A 24,502-nucleotide genomic window follows, 5' to 3' on the forward strand; every position below is an offset into this window, starting at 1 on the left:
CGTATCAAGCAAGACTTGTAAACTTAGTTAATTTAAACATTTAATTAACCTCTTGTTGATGGTCATCAAACAAGGCTCACACATTAACTTATTTATTCCCATGTTAATCCTAGTTTCACATTCGTTATTTCTAGTCTTATAATCTCAATGGTCATCAAAAATCATAAGAGACAAGCAAATCAAGCAGGTTTTCATACAACTCAATTCACTTAACAATTAACAGCAAATAATCATCATTAACACATGAGGATCTTTAAACAAGCTTGGCAAGATAAATTAAACACAAATAAATTATTTAACATAACAATTAGTTTAAGAATCAAAACTTCATTCAATCATAAACACAAAGTAAAAGGTTTTTATACCCAAATCAGAAACTAAATACAAAAAGTACCATAAGGAAGTGCTAAACATGGTCACGTTAGCAATCCATATGATTACCGACATGTATCCGCTCTCCAATCCTTCAGATCTCTGCTCCCGTTAGCTTAACGGCCTTCCGGCCGCCTTCTAGACCCTCAAAACGGCTTAACAGAAGTTAATTGTCGACTAAATTAGGTTAGAAGTCGAATTCCCCCTCCTGGTTGGCTAAAAATCGACATTTATAATCTTTGTGGCCGACCTAAGTACGCTGGGCGTACTATGGATTACGCGGCGCGTACTATGGATAATCACGCGATCATGTATATCCGGTGCAAGCAGGTACGCGGGGCGTACTCTTAAGGTACGCGGGGCGTAACCGCGACCTCAGCCCCCTTTTCTTTCTTTTAGCTTCTAAGCCCAATTTCCGCTTCAGTCTTTTCTCTTGTGCTTTATTGACAACAAATAGCTGCAAAACATAATTCAAAGTATTATGAGTACTCTTTAGTTCTAAAATATAATAAATAAGGCCAAAATATTAAGATAAAGTGCATAAAAATATGTCTAAAAATACACATATCAGTATGATATGTGATTGTATGGTATGTGGTATGATGGGGGAACTCACTAAGCTTCGTGCTTACAGTTTTCAGTTTTGGTTTCAGGTACCTCTTCTTCGAAGGGGAAGGAGCTGGCGCGGTAGCAGCACATCACACACACGCTTTGTATTCCGCACTATGAGATCTTCCTGGGGATTTGTACTCTGAGTTTATTATGTTTTTATAAACTGGTTTCCAAACACGCACATCTTCTATTAAATGATATGATCAGTGAATGTTTTATTCTAATGTTTTTGCTAAGTATGTGTATTTAAAAATGAAATTTTTGGCTCGTATTTTTGGGATGTTACAACCCTGGTCCCTGGTCTCACCTTTACTGCTACTAACATACGAGCATCGCCCACGGGTCTCACCCATCTGTATCCTGGAGCGGCCTCTCCCTAGATCTTACCTTTCTAGGGCTATGTTGACCAACTCCAAACTAAATCTCAATGAACTTTTCTTTCCTGATCCTTACATTGAAAACTAGGAGATACGGGCCCTCACCCACACTCCTCTGCCTTAGGAGATACGGGCTATCGCCCACGCTCCTCTAACTGGCCTCCACTGAAATGTTGCGGCTCTCCCACAGTGTTATCACACTCTCCATACTATCTCTGGTATTAACTACTAATCTCAAAGCATCCCATGTCGGTCGTTCATACACACTGTGTCTTGACTCACTCAAGTCCTGCTATCAATCCTTCAACCTGGTTTCCCAAACCAGCCATCAACTAATACCCCCAGATTTCGCATGCTACTGCTCTTTGAATACTCGGAGGGTTCTCCCCCACTTTGATCCAACTAATCCCTTACTGCTTCTTGCTTGAAATGGATTTCTAATCTTTTCTATCACCTAAAGTGTCGATCTACCGACAACTACATGTACTTCTGTTGGTACTCCATCTAACTCTTTACCAGATCCGAACCAATCTTGCCAACTAATAGAGCACCTTCCCAATCCTAATTACACTTGCTACAGTGACTACGTCCTTGAAACCTACCTTAGGGGAATCATATTTGGACTGCTACTCTATCATCCATGGCATGCAGATGGCATATAATTCATTCACAAGCAGTCCACAAAGTTCTGCAACACCCAGTGCTACACGCGACCCTTTCGCAGATAACCGGTATGCCCTGCTCCGAGTCGTAGGCGCCCTTTCCCGGCCCCGGTGACTGCCAATGACCCTAAAAGTTATAGGGACAGGAGCCCATGCCTACCCTGCTAGAAGCAAACTGGGACATTGGGCCTTCTTGTGGCCCTGCTATCCGCAATGGAAACACACCATGCCTGGTCCCTGGGAGATGGTAATAGTACAATCTTTGCTAAAATAACCGATCCGCCCGCACCTGAAACAACTCATATCACCTCTACCACTGCTCCTAGGTGTACCCTCATGCGTCCTGCTGTGTTCTCCTTCGCGACTGTGGCTCCAAAAGTCTCTTGATCTCGAGTCAGGACAATTGGGTCTTTTACCCGAACCTGTGGACAACTGAACCTCATCCAATTTCCTCTTCCTCCCTAATGCTAGGTCAGCCTCCTGTTTTCGAGTTGTCTTGTCTTCCCCATCAACCGTCTGAACGGTCATTGTCTGCACCCAAAACATAGCGGATACTCTGCCACTCACGTGCTCAACAAGATCGGGTAGCTCCTCGCACATGGCTCGCGAAATCTCCCAAGCAATCCAATCATACAGTGAACTCTCCTGAAGACCGGGTGCATACCCTAACTCTTCTCCCTGACAACACAAGATACTAATGGAATCCTTCCTCCCATGGGATCCTAATTATCCATAAACATTCGGCCCCTGAGGAGCCCCTAACTGCCTTGCAGCGATCTCGGCCTGAAAGGCTTCAAGGCGGTTGTCTAACAGCTCCAAAATCCCCTTCTTGATCGTACCGAAGATCAAAGGAGTCTGGTCCAATATATTGCGCATAATATCAGCTGAGATGAACTCTCTCATCTGCTCCTCGAGCTGACTGGCTCCTGAACCCGAGTCTAATCTCTCTCCGGCACCTGATCCACCCATTGGCATCTCACGCAACCTCACCATGCTGGAAACATATCATATCAACCATCAGATAACATAACACCACTAAGGGATCGAGCACACACTACAGGTTTCCTAGTCTCATCTCGGCCCTTCTTGAATCGAGTACGGATCGTCTACTTTTAGTAGTACAGGCCCATACTACCTTCCACATCTATCCGTACTTTCCTCAAGAGTTGCCTCAATTCCACCAAGTCCCTTCTACTAACACTACTCTCGGCACTAATCTCATCCTAGGCTTATCTTAGGGAAATATCCAACCCAACCAGTCCTCAGCTGCTGAAGGTCTCCTCGTGATGCCAATTAGTCATTATCTAAATACCATCACATGTAACAAGGCTCGTATAATCCTTAGAGTAAGGGACTCATCCCTACAATGGTTAGACTCATACGAGAGATGCACAACAGGGTCAAATCCAATACTCTAAGATTATTCAACCCTGATTACATGTGACTTAACATATTCACCTAACAGATAAATCTCATCACTCAGAATCCCACAAAGCACAGAGTAAGCAACATTCAGACAAAGTAAAATCTAATCATAACATAATCAAGCAATCATATTCACATATCAAGAATCTGTACTAGTATGCAACATAAGCTCATATACTCAGGCATAACCTAAACAAGCTATGCTACTACTGTTTAACCAATACTCTCATGCAGCTCAAAAGCACATATAACAGGCACATAAGGCATCCTCTCTAGATCCTTAGTCCTAATCTAGCATGTTGTTCTACTAATTGATAATCATAACATAACATGTATGGGTATTTTGGAAAAATTTACTTGAGCTCGGCTAATTGCATGCACCATACCCTTTTCTCTTTTCAAAGTTCTTTTCTTTCTAAAATTCCTTTTGCTTTTTCTAAAACTCTTTTTCTTTTCTCAAAAATTCATCCTTATGAAATTTGAATTTTCTTTTGAAAATTTCTATACCAACTGCTCAGTTTGAGTCCAGACACACCCGAAGTATGTCTGAATCCCTCAAAGCAAGGCTCTGATACCAACATGTAACGTCCCAATAATACAGTCAAAAAATTTCATTTAAGTTTAATAATAAAACCACAAGTCATCAAATCATTCTGTCAAAACATAAATCTCATTGCTCCAAAACATTATTATTATCAGAGTAAAACATCCCAGGCTGAAAAATCAATGGTGTGTGCCATGCAAACCTCCCGAGCTCTTCCCTCCGCTACAAGAAGTACCTGAAACCAAAACTAAAAACTATAAGCACGAAGCTTAGTGAGTTCCCCAACCTACCACATACCCTGCATAATCACATACTTCAAATATTGGGCCACGCCCGTTACTTCGGGCCTCGCCCGCTACCTCAGGCCTCGCCCGCTGCAATGACCCCGCCGCTTCAGGCCCCACCTGGCTTCGAGCCCCACTCAGATACAGATCTGCTTCTCTTAGGGCCCGTCTGTCTCTTGGCCCCAGCCGCTAAGCACATACTACATATAACCATAGTATATAACACATAAACTGAACGTACCCTACTGTATTCCTGTTCTAAGGCCTCGCCTATCTTGGGCCTCGCCCCTGTCCTATTGAATATGAGTCACGGAACCCCGTCCAATCTCCTGCTATTAGTGATATACGGGCCCCCGCCCACACTCACTTTTTTCCTATCTCGAGCCTCGCCCCTGACTTGGTACTAATGAGATACGGAACTCCGTCCGTACTCTACTAGTTGTGAGATATGGGACCTCACCCACACTCACCTCCCTACCAGGCACATACAAGTATCACATATACGACAAGTATAATCTATCATGCAAATAGTCCTTGGGCTCCCGCCCGACATCGGACCTTGGTCTGGATTATCATACTATCATACTATGCCTAAGGCTAACCCTCGGGTCTTCCTACTCATAACTACATGGACCGACATTGTGGCCTTAGACCCATTCACACAAAGGGAAACTCACCTTACACTGCTAAAACTCTTGCTGATACCCTCCTGACTGCTATCTGACAACTTCCCGAACCGATACTCGTCTAGCTCCCCGAGCTACCAATACCAACATAGCACCTAATCCCAAAATGTCCTCCAGAAGTCAAACTAAGTCAAACTCTGGTCAAAGTCAAGGTCAACGATCCACGGTCAAAGTCAACACTTTCAGGTTACTGGACTCGCCGAGTTGCTCCATCAACTCGCCGAGTTCTCAAGCTTAGAATTCTAAAATCATGAACCAACTTGTCGAGTTCTCCCTTGACTCATCGAGTTCCCTGACTGATCCAACTCATGATAAACCAAGTCAACTCACCGAGTTCTAACGTAACTCAACTTGGGACAACCCACTCTAACTTGTCGAGTTCTCCCTAGACTCGCTGAGTTCCTCTTACTATTGGGCTAACTTAATGGATTAAGCCCTTCCATTCCAAATCCAAGACTAAAACTCCGAATACTAACTGGAAATGACCTCTTAAGGGTAAAGTTTCCAACTTTACCCATTAATACCCTCACTTAATGGGTTTTCATGCAAACCCTAACTCTTAAGGAAATACATCTTGGTTCACAAGCCACCATACCCCAAACTCAAGCACCCATAGATAGATCAAGACCCAACCACCTCACAACCATGCAAAGATCCTGCCTTTTTCCACCATACATGGGCCTTTTGGGCTAGAAAGGCCAAAACAACATCCCATAAGCTTGCATTGGGTCTCCTATGGCATAAAGCTTGCACTTTTATGCCATAACAACCCTCAATGGTTCTAGATCTGAAGACATGATCCTTTGGGATGTCCATTCCTCACATGCTAGGGTTGTTGGACCAAAAACCCCCAAAAATGACAAAGAAGAGATCTATCAAAGTAAAGGTCAAGATGAGAACTTGATTACCAGAAAATGATGAGGATGAGATGAGATTTCTGGATCTACAACACCTCCTTGAATCCTCCAACTCCTTCTTCTTCTTCAAAGCTTCAAGAAGACTTAAGAACCCTCAAAAATGGTTTACAACACATAGAAGGCACTAGGGTTTCGTTCTGGACTTGAGGGAGTATCATGGAGGCTAAAGAAAGGCTATAATGTTCCTTAAATAGGGTACAAGGCCCACATTTAGGGTTTTCTCAAAACCTGACCAACTAGCTGAGTCAGTCCCCTGACTCGTCGAGTAGGTCACTTAACTCGCGACACTATTCGCGCTCCTACTCGTCGAGTCACTCCATCTACTCGAAGAGTCCCTTGCTTAATTTGAGGTTTTCTTTTCCTTTCTTGGTGTTGCTGGGTTAGGGGTGTCACAAGAACCCAATTATTAATTGGGTGTTATTTTGATATTGACAGTTTGGGAAGTTGTCATCTAGCATCTGGGATTATGTCTACGGGACTTCAGTAGTGTGAGGTGAGTTACCTTCCAGTAGGGGTGGTTCTAAGGTCACAATGCCGGTCCACCAACAAGAGTAACCGGTAGATAATTGTCTTTGTGATAATTATCTTGGTATGCTTATGTGATATGCTTATGAGATATGCTTATGTGATATGCTTATGAGATATGCTTATGTTATATGTTTATGAGATATGCTTATGTGATATGCTATGTGAGTTAGTGGTAGTAGCAAGGAATAGCTTTTCCATGACTCGGTCGTTAGGATCGAAGGGTAGGTCATTACCCCATATATGTTTGACCATATGATTATATTTTGTTATTGTATGATAGAGGTATGTGATGATATTAAACCTTCTTTTAATCTATGAAGATCGATTAGATCTTGAACAAGTATGTAAATAATGACGATATGAACACAATAAAAGAACAGAACAAGATTGAATCAAACGTGTCGAATGATTAAAACAAAATCCTCAGAAGAGCTCGATTAAGAACATCAACTGTAGAGGATTGGAAGGTTACAAGAACGATCAAAGAAACCTTTTGTCGTCTGGAAAAATCGTATTCTCAGATCTCTAAAACCTTAACCTAATATGCATGCAAGCATTAGCTTATATACAAAGCATAAAAGACTCACGGTTGGACAGGCCCAAACCGGAATATAAATAAAAGCATAAACAGATGAGCCCAAAAGACGCAATCTTCAAAGCCCAACAATCTCCCCCTTTGCGTCAATTTGGGGCAAGACCTTCACTCTCTTTTCAAAGCAGATGACTTCTTAACCGTTTCAAAAATTTTCGGTATCAAAGCCAGAATATGATGCCTGAAGGTAATATACCAACAAAGCATATCTGTAAAGTTCTTTTTATCTGCTGTTGAGTTCTGTTTGCATCGGTGAATGATATTGATGATGTGCTCCAGACACTCTGTAGAGAACAGATGCTTGTCTACCAAAGCAAACAGAAACTTGTGCTTGTCGCCCCTGGTGAACATAACCATCAGATTGGAAGAATCGATCTGCCCCAACTTCATTTTGTGAACATCTCCAGTCTTGGAAGTGGGCTTGACAGTTGGTTTCTTGTTCATCACTTTTGCTATTTCCTGATCCATAGTGGCGAGCTCATGGACGTAGGAAGCCAAGATTCTTTTAAGATGAGAAAGAATTGGTTCTTATTCTCTCTGGTTGGAGAGAAGAATGTTGTATAGCAAGATCCAATCGTGTGGGTTCCGACTGGGAAGATCTGCCAGAGAAATAAGATGTTCAGTGTTGGCCGTTCCTCTGTTGATTTTGAAATTGGCGTTCACAAATCTCCCAGCCTGGGTTGGTTTCAGTACCTTGACTTTAATAATTTTCTGGGCACTCCAAGTCAAGTACTATGGTTGACCGAATTTCAGATAGAAATCGATGAGCTCTCTGTCAACCTTCGGGTTTGGATGAGGGACATTAGCAGTGACATCAAAGCAGTGAAATGTGAAGGCTTTACGCGTAATGGGCATGTCGAACTGCGAGTCTCTAGAATTTTCACACTCAAAAGATGCAATCGGTTCCAACCAGTAAATAGAAGGAAACTCAATCGCTTGAGTGATGAGTGTGTCTCTGTCCCAATCTGGGAACAGAGTCTTTTTAGCTTGAATAGCCTCCTCGTCCTCCCGGATTTTCCTTTCTCTGGCCTCTGCCTCACGAGCTATTTTCAAGGTTTCATCAAGCTCTCTGTCCCTTTTCTTGCGTTGAAGAGCTTCAGTAATGGTTTCATCTGATTCTGATTCGCTCTCAACAAGGACTTGTTTACCAAAACCCGAAGCTACATTACCCTTCGGTTCTGTTTTGGACACACCTTCCTCTCCCCCTTGTCTCGGAAGAACAAGCTTCTCCGAGACACCCTTCATTTCACTTAAGATTGTAATTGCAGGAAGGAGTTTTGCCTGGAGATGCTGACGAATAGCGAGGATTAGGAAGGGATCATGGGAGTCAAGAACGCCTGTTAACATATTTTTAACGTCACCAGTGCAACTTTGAAGAACTGCCCGCTGAGTTTGAAGCAAAGTGATTTCTTGTTGTGCCTGGGCCAGTTGAACCTTCTGTAAGTCAATAGTCGCCTGGTGTTTGATAAGTTCTTCCTTCAGGGTGCTCTCGGCTGCCAGAGAGGCAAAACGTGAATCCAAAGATTTGAGGAGAGAAGTGGATTCAGTTTTGAGGTCAGCACGTAGAGCCTCAAATTTCCTGGTTTCTCCCTGAAGGGTGGCTGAAAATGAGTCTACTGATGCTTGAAATTTGGATGCATTAGAGTCAGCATGAGCCTTGAGAGAATCAAGAAAGATCTGAGTTGTATGAACAACCTCAGAAACTTCCTTAGTGGCTTTAGAGCACGAGGCCGCTGAATTCTCTACGGCGTCAGTAGAGCGATCCAAGGCTTCGGTGTAAGTCTGGATCGCTGACTCGATAAAGGCCTTCAGCACAGCACCCCCATAGGCTTTACTGTCAGCCAGCAGACTGTCAAGTTTGGCATGAATTTCTTGAAGCTGCTGACTTGCACAGGGGTATCTGCATCGGTGTCGGTAGGAATCCGGTAGGGGCTGTAATAGATGGAATCGAAGTCTTCATCATCACCCCCTAAGGTAGCACCGGAGTTGGAAGATGGAGAAGGGGTGGATTGAAGGTTGATGACAGGGGTTTTAACCACAGAAGCAGCCCCCGTATCAGATACGTTGACCGTTACTGGTGGTTGGGTAGTGGTGATGGTGACGGATTCGGTGATAATGGGCTTGGAGATGGAGGATGAAGGTTGAGAAACGGAGAAGGGAATAGTATGTTCGGTTGTGGTTTGGGGAATTGATGTTGGAACAGAACTTGTGACGTTCTGTTCGGGTGATAGGGTTGGGGTTGGAAATTTTGGGGAAGTAGGAGGAGAAGGTAATTTGGTTATTTGGGGAGATTTAGGTGGGGAGGGTGAGTTGGGAATACGAGGAGAGACTGGGGGGGATGGTAGTTGTGGAGACGAAACGGGTGTAGTTTCGGGTTGAGGATCAGCAGCGTCTGTTTCGGATGGTGCATTCGGTTCAGATTCAGAAGAAGGAGATCCTTTGGCTCTTTTAGCCATCTTCTTGACCTTTTTCGATCTGGACTGAGAAGGTGCCTCTGCCTCGGATTTGCGTTTGGAGGACCTTCTCTTTTTCTCCTTTTGGGGTGCGGTTTCTTTCTTCTCCGCCTTCTGCTTTTTGCTCACTCTCTTGCCCCGGTTAGCAGGCTGATCCAGAGCCTCAAGAGCAGCACGTTGTTCATCAGAAAGAACCCTAGGAGGCAGGGGGGTCCTTGAGCTATAGTCCGCCATGATCTTGCTGTGGGGTGTGACGCATCTGTACATGGACTTAGGGATTAGTCCATAGTGCTGAAACTTACTTGGATCTGAGACTATTATTTTCTTGGTGTGAAAAGTGGCAATTGAATCCGTAAGAACATCCTTCATAACTGGGATGTCGAGAGAAGTAATAGCCCTTCTGGTGATAAGGGTCCAAAACCTGGCGCAAGAAATCTCGGAGTGCCGGGCTGTAGTGTTGAGACTCTGAACCACTTGAGCCCAAATAATAGACCCATAGTCTAGATTAATGCCATTGTAAAGACCGTACAGGATTGTTAGAAATCCTTTGCTTGTGGTGTCGGAACCACCACATCTCTCCGCCAAAACCTTAATCAAAAGGGTAAGCAATCCGTTCCACTGAGATGGAAGACAGGATTTCTTGACTTTGGCAATAGATGTTAGAACATCTGTATACCCCATCTCGTACATCATCGAAAAGATCTGGGCGGTGGTGATGAAGTCCGGTGAGATGACAGAGGAGTCGACGACAAGCCCTAGAAGAGAGCAAAACCGTGTTTTGGAAACGAAAGTCTTCTTGTCGTGAATAGAAAAGAAGATGCGGTCTTTGTGCCTGTTGTAGCTGGCCGTGGTGTAGACTTGGGAGAGCAGGGACATTGGGACGGCCTCCACTTGCGTAAGTGCTAATAACAATGGGGAATATTTGAGACATTCCACCACGTATAGCATGTATGAGTCATAGAGGAATGGAGACATCTCTATGATCATGTTCTGATTTGGTTTGATTGTGAGTAGAGAAGAAGATGCAGATTGATCGTGAGCGGAAGAAGAAGTCGCCATTGTTGAGTTTTGGAAGAAGATGAACAGTGGTAACTTTTTCAGAGAAGTAATGCTTTGAGAGGTAACTGCCAAACAACACGATCACGTCTTATTTATACCGTTCTCAGGAGAGAGAAAATCGTGATGATGAGGAACCCAAAACGCCGCCTGAAAAAGCGCGATTAGAAGTTATGGTGTATCCCAGGAATACATCAGCACACGTGGGTGTGAAATGAATCCTTTGCACGCGCCCAAATTTTTTTTGTACCGTTTGAAATTCCTTGTGCGCTTGTTTGATTACAACTGAAACTTAGAACCATGTGCCAAGCAGTAATTAGAATGTTGGAAAAAAAATTCCGTGCATAAGAGTGTGAAGGACAAAGAAATAAATCTAAAGTGTTTGGAAGTGGGTGTTGTCTAGATAGAAGACAGAAAGCAGAAGATTCCGGGCAAGAATCGCTTCCTTCAAAGCCAAGAGAGACCTGAAGTGTTTGTGTGGTTTCCCGAGAAATACGATCAATTGTCTTTAGAGAAACAGTGAAAGGCATCTTTTGATGATGGCTAAAGGGTGGCTGAACTCAAACCAAACATTAAGTCTTAACATAAAACTGAGTGTTGGTAGAGTTACCTGTGAGACCGATGTGATCTGTTGAACAGGTAGGTAGGAAGTATTTCGTGATAGGAATGATATAGACAGAAATCTAAAAAAATTAAATTGGACCTCTTTGGGAAGAAATGTCTTAGGACGAGACAGTTTCATAAAAGATCACTCATAAAGAAAAGGAGATTTCCAAGTAAAAGCTTGAGTTAATTACTCACCGTCAATTCATTTTAGGTGTTGGATTTTGGGTTTCACTCAGAACGTGGTAAACGAATCTAAGATCATAAACACAGATGTTGTGCAACCATAAGCCTCAGTGGTAAAGACCGAGAGCATCAAGGGTTACTTTGGGGAGCGAATGCAAATGAAGAAGTTGAAGAGATGGTTAAGAGACCGAACGTACCTTCTGCTACTGAAATGGGACAAAGCAGAGCAACTCATATTTCAGATGAGTAAAATAAGGTAGCTCTAGACCGAGTTTGAGAATAGCCTGATTGGGAAGAAACGATAGGTATTGATCGAATCATTAAGGCATGCTCGAGGTCATAGAGGCTTGAGACAACATACAGCAGCATGCTTCTAGGGACGTTTAACTAGTCTGACAGTAATAAATTATACCTGGATGAACATTACATGAGGAGATGCTTGCATACACTCGAGCAAAAAGTACACATACTAGAAGTATAAAATGTTTTTGTAATTTTGAAATTTATTAAGAGATAAATAAATACTGAAAAACAAAATATTTTTGTAATTTTGGAATTTTCTAAAAAAAAATAAAAACAGAAAGAGAAAATATTTTTGTTAATTTGGACTTTTCTGAAAAAGAAATAAAAACAGATAAATAAGTTTGTACAAACAAAAGAAGCAGAGATAGACCGAACGAACGGAGAATTTCGATGAGGGTTTCATGATCAGGAAGAACCGAGCAGTCTGTTTGAATGAGCGCCTTTATGTTGCAGAGAGGGACCGAGCGGTCTGGTTGGTTCGGTTCTTTTATTTAACCAGAGCAGAGAGTGACCGAGCGGTCCGGTTGGTTCGGTTCTTTTATTTTACCAGAGCAGAGAGTGACCGAGCGGTCTGGTTGGTTCGGTTCTTTTATTTTACCAGAGCAGAGAGTGACCGAGCGGTCTGGTTGGTTCGGTTCTTTTATTTTACCAGAGCAGAGAGTGAGCAAACGGTCTGGTTGGTTTGGTTCTTTTATTTTACCAGAGCAGAGAGTGACCGAGCGGTCTGTTAGCTTCGGTTCCGTTAAAGCGCCAGAGCAGAAAGCAACAGAGCGATCTGTTAGCTTCATTTCCTGAATCTTAGCTAGAGACTTGAGGATTTGGGACCGATTCTGCAATCATCATACCTAAGCCTTGCAATATCTGATTGAATGAAGCTTCAGGAAGAGCTTTTGTAAAGACGTCAGCCAGTTGATCAGTGGTTCTTACGAAGTGAACTTCGATGTTTCCATCCTCCACGTGATCTTTGATGAAGTGATACCTCAGTGCTATGTGTTTGGTTTTGGAGTGCTGCACTGGGTTATGACAGATCCTAATTGCACTTTCAGAGTCACAATATAGTGGGATCTTCTTCATATTGAGTCCGTAGTCTCGAAGTTGGCTTTGGATCCAAATCACTTGTGATGTGCAGGATGCAGCTGCAATATATTCCGCTTCGGCAGTAGACAGCGACACGCATGTCTGTTTCTTGGATTGCCAGCTGACTAACTTCCCGTCAAGAAATTGACATCCACCAGTTGTGCTTTTACGGTCGAGTCCACATCCTCCAAGGTCAGCATCAGAATAGGCTTGAACAAAGAAGCCTGAGTTGGATGGATACCACAGACCTAAGGAGGTGGTTCGCTTGAGATATCGTAAGATGTTCTTCACTGCAAGCATGTGAGGTTCACGTGGGTTTGCCTGAAATCGAGCACAATAACACACAGAAAACATGATATCAGGCCTGCTAGCAGTTAGATACATTAACGATCCAATCATTTGACGATAGAGCATGATATCAACAGCTGGTTTGTCTAGAGATGGGGTAAGCTTAGTTCCGAATGCCATTGGGACTTTAACTTTTGAGTCTCCCATCATACCAAACTTTGCTAGGAGAGTCTTCGTGTAAGCTTCCTGATTAATAAAGATGCCTTCGGGTCCCTATCTTATGTTTAAACCAAGGAAAAAGTTAATTGGACCCATTGAGCTCATTTCAAACTTAGTCTCCATCAGCTTTCTGAATTCAGCTGTTAAGCTGGGATTCGTGGAGCCAAAGATGATGTCATCGACGTAAATTTGAACTATCATAAGGTGGTTACCTTCCTTTTTACGAAAGAAGGTTGGGTCAACCGAACCTTGTTTGAATTTAGACATCTTTAAAAATTTTGTAAGCGTTTCATACCAGGCTCTCGGAGCTTGTTTAAGACCGTACACAGCTTTATCCAAAATATAGCAATGATTTGGATGCTTTTCGTTCACGAACCCAGGAGGTTGCTCCACGTACACCGTTTCTTCAAGTTCTCCATTGAGAAATGCACACTTGACGTCCATTTGGAAAACCTCAAAGTTCTTGTGGGCAGCATAAGCCAGAAATATTCTAACAGATTCTAGCCGAGCTACTGGAGCGAAAGTCTCTTCATAGTCTATCCCTTCCTCCTGACAATATCCCTTTACAACCAGACGAGCCTTGTTCCGTATAACATTACCTTCCTTGTCCATTTTGTTCCTAAAAACCCATTTGAGACCAACAACCGAAGCATCTGGAGGAGTTGGAATTAGGCGCCAGACTTTGTTCCTTTCAAATTCGTTCAGCTCGTCTTGCATTGCTTGAACCCAATCAGAGTGATCGAGAGCAGTGTTAACTGTCTTTGGTTCAACTTTTGATACGAATGAGTTGAACATGCAAAACTCCACCTTTGAAAATAAGGAAGTCTGTTTTGCCTTCAGTTGTGATCGGGTCAGAACCTTTTCAGATACATCCCCAACTACTTGAGATACGGGATGATCTCTGGTGCATTTGATAAGAGGAGGGTAATTTGGATCAAAAGTTGGGTCTAGTTCAGCATTAGTTATTTCGTCTAGCTCAGATTGGCTGTCATAACCGAGTGTCACATCATTATGTTCCACCTCAATTGATGCACTTTGAAAGACCTGAGGTTCATGTGATTCTAGTGGTCCTGAGCTTCCTGGTGTTGAGGCCTCTTCGGTTGAAGTTGTGGGATTTTGCTCTCCCTGGACTTGAGTGTTTGGCTCCCCCTCAGCTTGAGCACTTGGCTCCCCCTCGACTTGAGCATTTGAGAAAGGAGAGTCATTAGAGGTTGATGTATCTTCATGCATCCTTCTTGCAGCTTCTTCGACAACCTGCTTCATGTGATCAACCTTGTTGTCAGCTGCACCTGCTTCAGAGAGTGAAGCATTCTCCGGTTCGTCGAAGAGGTCCATGAATGTCTCGAATAAGTTAGCGACCGAGACTGTAACTTGGCCATTGAGAGGAAAGATTTCCCCGGTGATATCTTCTTTAGCCTGTAGCTTCTTGACATAGTTGTTGTCAAAGGTCACATAATACGTCTCTTCAATCTTTATCGAATGCTTGTTCAGGACCCTGTATGCCTTGGATGTGAGCGAGTAACCCAGAAATATTCCCTCGTCGGCCTTGACATCAAACTTGTTACGGTGTTCTTTAGAGTTGATGATGAAACACCTTGAGCCGAAGACATGGAAAAATTTCACATTTGGCTTCCTGTTGTTCAGTATCTCATATGGAGTAAGCGCAAACCTTTTGTTGAGATATGACCTGTTCTGTGTAAAACAAGCAGCAGAAATAGCGTCAGCCCAAAAATAAAGGGGTAAGGAAGCGAAACTTAGCATAGTACATGCAGCTTCACACAAGGATCGGTTTCGTCTTTCGACTATTCCGTTCTGTTGTGGTGTGTAGGGAGCTGAGAAATTATGACTGATTCCCTTCTCTGCAAGAAACTCTTCAAACTCCCTGTTCTTGAATTCGAGACCATTGTCGCTTCTGATGTTGCGAACAATCTTTTTGAGCTGTACTTCAATTTGCTTGATAAACATTTTCAGCTTTTGAGTCGCTTCAGATTTGAGCTTTAGAAAGAACACCCATGTAAATCGTGAAAAGTCATCAACAATAACAAGAATATACTTGCTACCACCGATGCTTTCAATAGATGAAGGACCACATAAATCAATATGAATTAATTCGAGTGGTTCAACAACTTTTGTGTTGATTATAGATGGATGACTTTGACGACTCTGCTTTCCCATTTCGCATGCAGCACACAGATGATCCCTGTCAAACTTGAGCAATGGAAGGCCCCTTACATGACCCCCAGTAACAAGACGATTGATATCTTTAAAATTAAGATGAGATAATCTTCGGTGCCACAACCAGCTTTCGTCGGATTGAGCTTTTGACAACAAGCATATAGCTGGGTTTCCTTTGATGGGTTTGATGTTTAAGGGAAACATTTCACCCTTTCGCTCTGACTTGAGAATTACTTTATTTGACTTTTTCTCTATGATTTCAGAACCTTCATCATCGAATGAGACTTTGAGACCTGTACCTCCAACAAGCTGAGATACACTAATGAGGTTGTGTTGGAGACCTTCCACATAAGCCACCATCCTTATAGAGAAGTCCCCATTGGTTATCATCCCGTATCCCTTTATGGTGCCGAATGAATTGTTTCCAAACTTGACGTTGCCACCATTTGCAAGAGATCTGTATTCCCTAAGCTCCTCTTTCCTCCCTGTCATGTGACGCGAGCAGCCACTATCGATGTACCATTCTTCGTCGAACTGCTCGTCACTAATAACCTGCAAGAATTAGATAGATTTAGGAACCCAAACTTTCTTGGGTCCACGTGAGCTTTGCATGGGAACGGGAACAATAAGAGAGACATCAACAAGATAAGTTCTTTTTACAAGAGTTGTTTTATCTTTCCTTTTAATGGTGTAAACCTTGATTTTGTTAAGATTAGGTGAGTTAGATTTGGACTCTGGTGTGGATTTATTGACCTTCCGCTTCCACTTTTGCTCAGCAGATGAACGAGATTTTCGAGAATAAGAAGAAGCAGATTTAGAACGAGATAGAGATAAAACAGAGGATGAGGAGGAATTAGAAGAATGAGAAGAGTTAGAAGGAGAGGAAGTCTTGGAAGGAGACTCTAGGTGACCCTTTTGTTTTTGATCATTGGAGGGACCGACCTTAGAGTTTTGTTTTCTTTTGTCTTCAGAACCGAACCTTTGCGTTTGGTTGGAGCTGCCTTTGGAACCGAACCTTTGGTTCTGGTTGAAATCCTTGTCAGAACCGAGCCTCTGGTTTCGGTTAATTTCTTCTTGTGAACCGAACCTTGGCTTTCGGTTTTGGTGACTTTCACTCTTTCCTCCTGGATTGTTTTCACATTTCAGATTCTTGTTTTGATGAGTGAAATATGCATTCTGGGAATGCCAGATGTGTTTCCTTTCCGAAAGGTTCTTCCGGTATCTGTTATTTCTTTCCCTCTTCGTGTTCCTCATCTGAGAAGGTTGATGATGAACATTTGCTTTCGTATTCGTTGTCTCCCTGGCAAGTACCTTTTTAACTGTAGGAGTTTTACTTTGAGCTGAGGAAGCAGAGAGAACTTTTTCTTTTGCCGAATGATCCTTCTTCTGAGGAATATCTTTTGTACCACTGGTGCTCGGCTCATTGAAGTTGTTCGGTTTATTCAAGGGCTCAGGTATGTATCTTCCTTTGCTCTTCCAGGAAGTTCTTTCAGATAATCCAATGGTTTCGTCTGCATTATCAATTGGAGCTTCCCAGAAGTACTCATCACAGCCATCAGCATTATCTTCGTTTACAATGGTTGCAAGTTCAGCTGTTTGATGTTCGGTTACTCCTGTTACCTTGTATACTTGATTTGGAGTAGTCCTGACTTTTTGAAACACAACAGCTTTCTCAACTAATTTCGGGGACTTTTGATGGGACAACCGAGCGAACTCTACTGAATTTTCAGAAATTAGATTCTTGTGATTTTCAGGTTCGGTTTTAACAAATTCTGAGCAGTCAACTGTGTCCTCTACAGAAATTTCGCTCATGTTATCGTCCTCGTTAAGCTCAGATGCCTTTTCAACATCAATTTTGTTTTCTGAGCTTACGTTGGCGTTTAAAGAGTCAAATTTTTGCATGGTTTCGGTTCTCAGTTTAAGTTTGTCATTTTCATCCAAAAGATTTTTAAGCATGTCTTTGTGGTCTTTGGATTTAATGAAGGATTCAATTTTGTCCAGTCCATACATGTAGGTGGGATTGATATCACCAGACGATATCACACTCTCACAATTATAAGCTTCAGCATCGATTTCATCTTCCTTAAACTCTACGTAGGGCAAAATCATGCGGTGAATCCTTTGGCCTATTTCACAATCTAAGTGAAGCTAAGTAATATTAGAGTATAACCGTTTAGCAATTAAACAAAAAACATTTCGTTGTTTTAACAATTTCAAATTGTCTCTTTGCAAATAAATGTTTTCATCTTTAACTTTGACTAATTCCGACTCCTTTAACTCTATCCACATTCTCCGCTCCTCACTCTTCGATGCTGCCCTGCTCAATTGATCAGTTAGGTTAGAATTTGTTACCCGAGTTTGAGTTAAGCTACGATCTAGATGAGATATTCTTGTATTGACATTTTTTAGTTCTTTCTCATAAGAGGATGATGGTACTTTGCATGAAATAAAAACAGATTGTACCTTCTTTATCAGTTCATCAAGCTCATTGAACTGCTGGCTGAGCGGTTTGGCTGTAAAGCACATATCCTCCTTCGCTTTCTGTCCATTACATCCTCCATCGATGTTGTATCCCCTCATTTGAGATACGTCAGAAACCATGAGGCATTTTCCACCACTGCTGTCTTTCTTAGACACGAACGCCTTTCCATGAGTAGGCTGCCTCACTTCCTCGTCTTCTGAGTCGGTGGACCAAACTTCCGTGCTACCGAACTCATCACCTAGAACAGAACCCTGCACAATAAGAGCATTAATAGGCAGGTTAGCAGCAAACTTCTTCTTTCTCAACTCATCCAATCTTTTCTGCAACACAGCTTCCTCGTCGTTCCCATCATCTTTTTCAGCCATTTTCTTGAGGACACAGTCCTTAGCATAATGATTTTTCCCACCACAGTAGAAACAGCTCACTCCAGAGTCGCCGTCAACCTTCGGTTCCTTCTTGTGCTCCTCAGCTCTCGGTTCATTAACCACCTTTTCAGAGCTGTAACTCCCCTGCCAGTTTCGGTTTTTGTTGTTGGGGAATCTCTTCTTTATGAACTTTTTGGGATTGGACACCATCAAGGCATAATCTTCTGATGTGAGATCATATTCTTCCAGGCTGAGGTCTTCATCCTCCATAACAGCTTTACTTTTTTATAAGAGGGCCAACGAACCAAGACTGGAAACGACGTTCTTTTCTTGCACCACGATCTTCTCTTGAGACTTGAGAATTCCCACCAGTTTCACCAGAGAATATGATTTAAATTGCTCATGGGCTTTAACCGTGGAAACAACTGCTCTCCATTCAGACCTCGGACCATTCAGGAATGTAACCTTCTGTTCGATGAGCTTCCTTTCAATATCGTGTTTAATCATCTTGCTGAGAAGATGATTGAAGCGATCGAACGTCTGGGTCACAGATTCTTCAGCCTCTTGTCTGAATTCTCCAAACTCAGATAGAAGTAGAGTTTGAATAGAATGTTCAAGATCTTCGTCTGTAGAATACAGTTCGCGAAGTCTATCCCAAACATCCTTTGCCGTTGTGCATGAACTAACCAATCTGAATGTATCGGACTGAAGGGCGAACCGGATCAATCTTAATGCCTTGATATTGCATTGGAACTTATCCTTTTCATCTTGAGCAATATCTTTCACGTCCTTTAACGGATCATTGTATTCTTTTTGAGTCTTGATGATTCTGGACGTTGCAGAGTGAGAAAACGGTCCATTGGTGATGGCTTCCCAAATCAAATACCCATTTTCCTCAGATCCAATAACATAGTCTTCGAAATGATGTGCCCATACTTCATAATCGTGGGTGTATAAGATCGGAATCTTTGTCGTCGAACCAATGCTGTTGGAAATATTAATAACGTTTGATTGTGTCGCGTCCATTATGATCGAAAAAACCTGTTCAAAGATCAGACTTGTAATAAAGCAGATTAGGGCAAAGTAATAAATATCGAGATACGTCAATAAAGAGATGACGGCTCAATAAATATTAATGATTGCGGAAAAACCCTAATGGAAATCTTTTTCACAGAAAAGATGTGTATCAATTACACGGCCTCCTGCTCTGATACCAATTGATGAGATTAAACCTTCTTTTAATCTATGAAGATCGATTAGATCTTGAACAAGTATGTAAATAATGACAATATGAACACAATAAAAGAACAGAACAAGATTGAATCAAACGTGTCGAATGATTAAAACAAAATCCTCAGAAGAGCTCGATTAAGAACATCAACTGTAGAGGATTGGAAGGTTACAAGAACGATCAAAGAAACCTTTTGTCGTCTGGAAAAATCGTATTCTCAGATCTCTAAAACCTTAACCTAATATGCATGCAAGCATTAGCTTATATACAAAGCATAAAAGACTCACGGTTGGACAGGCCCAAACCGGAATATAAATAAAAGCATAAACAGATGAGCCCAAAAGACGCAATCTTCAAAGCCCAACAGTATGGGTGAAATAGTCCCTGTTGCCCGTTGAGATAGACCGGAGGGTAGTCGGCACCCCAGAACGGCCTGATATGGGTAGGTCAGCACCCCAGAATGGCTTGACATGGGTAGGACAGCACCCCAGAAGGGCTTCAGATGGGTAGGTCAGGCACCCCAGAATTGTCCGACAGTATGTATGCTATGTGATTGTATGGTATGTGGTATGATGGGGGAACTCACTAAGCTTCGTGCTTACAGTTTTCAGTTTTGGTTTCAGGTACTTTAGTTTCAAAGGGAAGGAGCCGGCTTGATCAGAACGCATCACACAATATTTTCCGCACACGAGATCCTTTGGGATTACACTCTGATATGGTTTTATGATACTATGTTTTGATTATTGACACTTTGGTTTTGACATGAGATATTATTATAAATGTTTTTATGTTGATGGCTTTTATGTAATAACTTAATTAAAACAATTTTTTTTTACCTGTATTTTTGGAATGTTACACTTAATGATAATTATTTTGATGCAGTAAACTATTTGTGCAAAAAAAAAAACTATAGCTTTCGGACCTCATATAGCGATTCCCGTAGCTGTCTAGTGGATTCAATTATGGTTAAGGATGAAAGCGGCATACGTACTTGTATATTTATGCACTTGTATATTGGTTGGAGTGGGGTTGGTGGTTTTTTATTTTTTTGATAATAAATTATAAAATTATATTTTTAAATTTTCAACATCTTAAATGTATCTGAATACCCTAATCAATAGGGCTTTTCCACATTGACCATTATTTTATTTAGGCAGGAGTGACAAAATTCATCAAAGAAATGTTGTTTAGTAGAAGATGACAAAAGAGTTTATACCGTGTTTAGCTTAAAACCAAGAGAAAAGGTTTTTGGGGTTGGGGGTGGTTCATGGCTGCAGGTTAGGTGTTTGTTAAAATGCGCTAGAGATTTTTTTTTATTTATTTTTTTTTTTATGTAGAAATCTGAAACTGTAAATAGGAATACTTTCAATTTCAGTAAACGCATAATCGGGTAAAGGAATAAACAAACAACATAAAAAAATCGTAACAAAGCTACTTATAGTTACAATACAAAAGACACTCAAACTAGTATATAAGAAGTCTGGAAAAACTTATTAATAACATGTATATTCATCTGAAAACATAGAAAAATTTTCTTTATATTGTGAACTTCACATCCGGATTCCTTATCGATTTAAGCCACATATCCGCCATCACGCGCGAGGATATGCTCCACAACACGTCCGGGCCTTTTACCATCACACGCTTTCCTTTCTTTCCCGCTTTTCCAAGCCCGTAAGCTACCAACCATTGGATCGCCGTTAGCCTCTGCTTCTGTGTATCCCAGTCATTCTTTTTCCCTCCACTTCTTAGTTTCAAACCACCAACATTCAAACCTGCAACTTTAAACTTCTTCTCTTGAGTTTCTTGACTTGCTTCAACTTCAACTGTTGTTGCGTGAATCAACGCGATAAGTGGGCCCCCAACCGCTTCATATTGTCTTAAAGGATCCCGCATTTGAATCACAACCGATATGGTTATGGTTTCTTCTTCATTACAGGAAGTCACAATGTTGTTATCTTTCATCCAATCTTCTAGGGGAATCGCATTCTCCAACGGACTACTATTATCTTTACTATTCGGAGAAATATCAAATGGTGCATTTGCATTTCCTTCAGTTATATCTGCTTGAACTTTCAATGCTTCAACTGCCATTTCTTCCATTTTCTGTAAGGAAAACGCGAGAATCTCGTCTCCGGTTAAAGGGTTTTCGTTCATATTCCAAATCCCAGATGAAATCCTTTCTTTTCTTCCTGTTGTCATACCAGTAGCCATGGATTTAACTGTACTTATGGCACGTGCAGCACTGGAAGTTGCTCCTTCTTTGTTCCTCCCACTTATGATTGCTGAAGCAATCCCTTCGAATGCAATCTGTTCCGCTGTTTTACCTTCAACTTCCTCTATCGGCATCAATTGTAAGATCTCTGAGCTTAGTTTTTCGAAACCCATGGCTGCCATTTCTTGAAACATTTCAGTTCCAGTTAATTTTGAATCTAAAACCATCGGTCTTGATATCTGCATTGCTAGCTTTGGAGTGTCTTTCTTTCCCATCAGATTGTCAAGAGGATTCATGGATACCAAGTACCCGCCATTTCTTGTTTGAATCACACAACCTAATCCCTTTCCGAAATCTGGTATGAAAACCTTCTCGTCTTCACCATCAAAACTTGAATTAGTGTTTGCATCCTGTTCATACAAAGCTTCTTTTCCATCTTCGTTCTCAAGCATTTGGAAAAACTCTCGGGTCACTTTATCTTCGTCTTCATCTAATCTTTGTGACTCTGTTTCTTCATCATATTGGTCATCGCTCTTCTCCTCCTTCATCATCGATTCAAGAGCTTTAATCTGCTGTGCGATTAAATCAAGTTCTGATAAGCGATTTAGATGAGCTTGATCTTGCACGATTTCCTTCACGACTTCACTTGAAACCGATCTTTTGTCCGAATTATCCTCCGATTGTGTACCCTCTGTCCCTTCTTTATCTAACACCTCAACTCCCTTGTCTACAACTTCAAAATCTGGAAGGTCGAGATCCTCCATCTTCGGCTCTGGCTCCTCCGGTGGAGGTGGTGGTGACACCGCCACCACCTCCACCACTGGAACCGCCGGTTCCTGAGGTGGTTCGTCAAGATTCAGGTCGTCGATTCCTTGAAAGTCGTTTCCTCTTCCTTCCTGAGAAGGTGCATATGTGTCGGCTCGATTTTGCATTCTTGGACTAGCAATACTGAAAGATGATTTAGACTGTTTACGCCCCATTGAAGGAGAGAAAAGTTTGGATTTACCCGATTTTTGTCCTTCGACTTGATTATAAATATTAGCTCCTCCTTCTTTCTCCATAATCTGAAACCCAAGTTTCATGACTAATTCACCTCCTTTCGCTTTTCCAGACAGATTAAAGCTCATATCCCATTGCCGAATCCTTGTTCCTTCGATATTCTTTTCTACAGATTCCAGGATCAATTGGCTCAAGTCAACAGTATGCCTTCCAAAATCAAGCTCCTCTGCATCAACTGCAAAAGCATGGATTACAAAAGGGCGAGGCTCGAATTTGGCCTTGGCATTTCCACTTCCTGCAGGAACGCTGTACACGTGGCACCTGAGAAACAAAGTCTCTTCGAAGTCAGCAGCTCCTTGAGACACCCTTGAAGGCATTGTTTGAACTGCGCCGTCTTTTGTTTCTTTCTTCCTCACAGAAACAGACAACCGGAGCCCGTTCATTGATGCCGGCAGACCTTGAATAGTCACGACTTCAACTGATAATAAGCAGCTGATCTTCTGTTTCCCAATATGAGAAAGAACCCGAATTGGCTTCCAGTTCCATAGTCCGGATTTCTTCTCCGATGATGAAGAATCGTGTTTACTGTCTTGAAATAGATTCTTAGTAACTACAGGGTCTTTTTGACTGATTTCTTCACTCGGACGAGACTTCCATGGAGATAAGGACATTCTCCGTGATCGTGGCTTTGGATTAAGTTTGATCCCGTTGTCATGATCATCATCATCAGCACGATCGTTTTTCCCGGTGTTTAGAATCGGAGGGATGGAGGTTCGAGAAAGAACAAGAGAGTTGGTTCTTCGATTCTTGGTGGTTGGAATAGATGAAGTGTTGGTGTTGTTTAGTGTCTGGCTGAGAGCTTCGAGCTCCTGCAATAGTTGGGTGTTGGAGTTTCTTCTTTCTGGTTGGTTGTTTGTTGCCATGGTGGATGCCGGTGGTGGTAGTGGTGGTTGCTGAGAAATGGGAATAAAGGAGAAGATGGATTGTTTGTATTGGTGAATAGTGGCTGGTTTTTGTGAGGTGGGAATGTTGCCATGAAAGATTAGTTTGGAAGATAGCGGGTGGTGTTTTCAGGGCCAAGAAAATCGTGTGGGCATGGCATGTGAAGGATAAGGCAATTTAAGAAAGTTTTGACAGAGGTGGATTTGGTGAAAGAATTAAATGTTTGCTTCTCTACGACAAAAAGACTACGATGGGTGATGTTAGAATGGGTAAAAATCGTTATCCGTAATCATGAAAGGCACCGACCAACAAGTAGGAGTGTTCAGCCGTTCATGACAAACGGTCCATGATTTTCCACACTACTTACTATACACAACATAGAGAAGAGAGAGGACTCATAATATTTTAGGAATGCGATTTAATATATTATTTTTTTATGATAAGTAAAATTACAGATCAGTAACAATATTTGGGACAAAACGGTTAAACATTAAGCAACTTTTATATGATTTTTACAGATTATTGTTGGCTATAAATTATAATTGGGTTAATTTCATAGCTGGATAACGAAATTTCTAAAATTCCAAAAAACACCGCTGAATATAATTGAAAAAGGTCACTACAATGAACTACTTAGTATTTTTTTTAAAAATATCATGTTGACTTCCTATACTGTAGGTTTAATAGGTCAAACATACTTTTTGTTAATGTTAAATTCGGATAACGAACTAGTTAAAAAATGTAATGTTTTCCAGTGAACTACTACTTGAAATGTTCAAAAAAATACTGTAGGTTTATAATGTCACGACAATGAACTACTAAGTTAAAATGTTCAAAATAAATAAATAAATAAAACAAAAAAAAACACCTATAATCTAAAAAATGTTATCAGTAGTAAGTTATTTAAAA

General features: G+C 41.7%; 1 protein-coding gene across 1 annotated transcript; it reads right to left on the reverse strand.

Annotated features, from left to right (window-relative positions):
* Positions 1-20,806: 20,806 nt before the first annotated feature.
* Positions 20,807-23,757, reverse strand: LOC111908558 (protein PLASTID MOVEMENT IMPAIRED 1). The gene has a single exon (XM_023904376.3). The coding sequence runs from the start codon at positions 23,572-23,574 to the stop codon at positions 20,974-20,976; it is 2,601 nt and encodes an 866-aa protein (XP_023760144.1). The 5' UTR covers positions 23,575-23,757; the 3' UTR covers positions 20,807-20,973.
* Positions 23,758-24,502: the final 745 nt, after the last annotated feature.

The sequence above is a fragment of the Lactuca sativa genome, chromosome 2, assembly GCF_002870075.4.
Source record: "Lactuca sativa cultivar Salinas chromosome 2, Lsat_Salinas_v11, whole genome shotgun sequence".
NCBI classification, from domain to species: domain Eukaryota; kingdom Viridiplantae; phylum Streptophyta; class Magnoliopsida; order Asterales; family Asteraceae; genus Lactuca; species Lactuca sativa.

Coding starts and splice junctions, on each gene's coding strand:
- LOC111908558 (XM_023904376.3), bottom strand. CDS start 23,574: ATGGCAACAAACAACCAACCAGAAAGAAGAAACTCCAACACCCAACTA.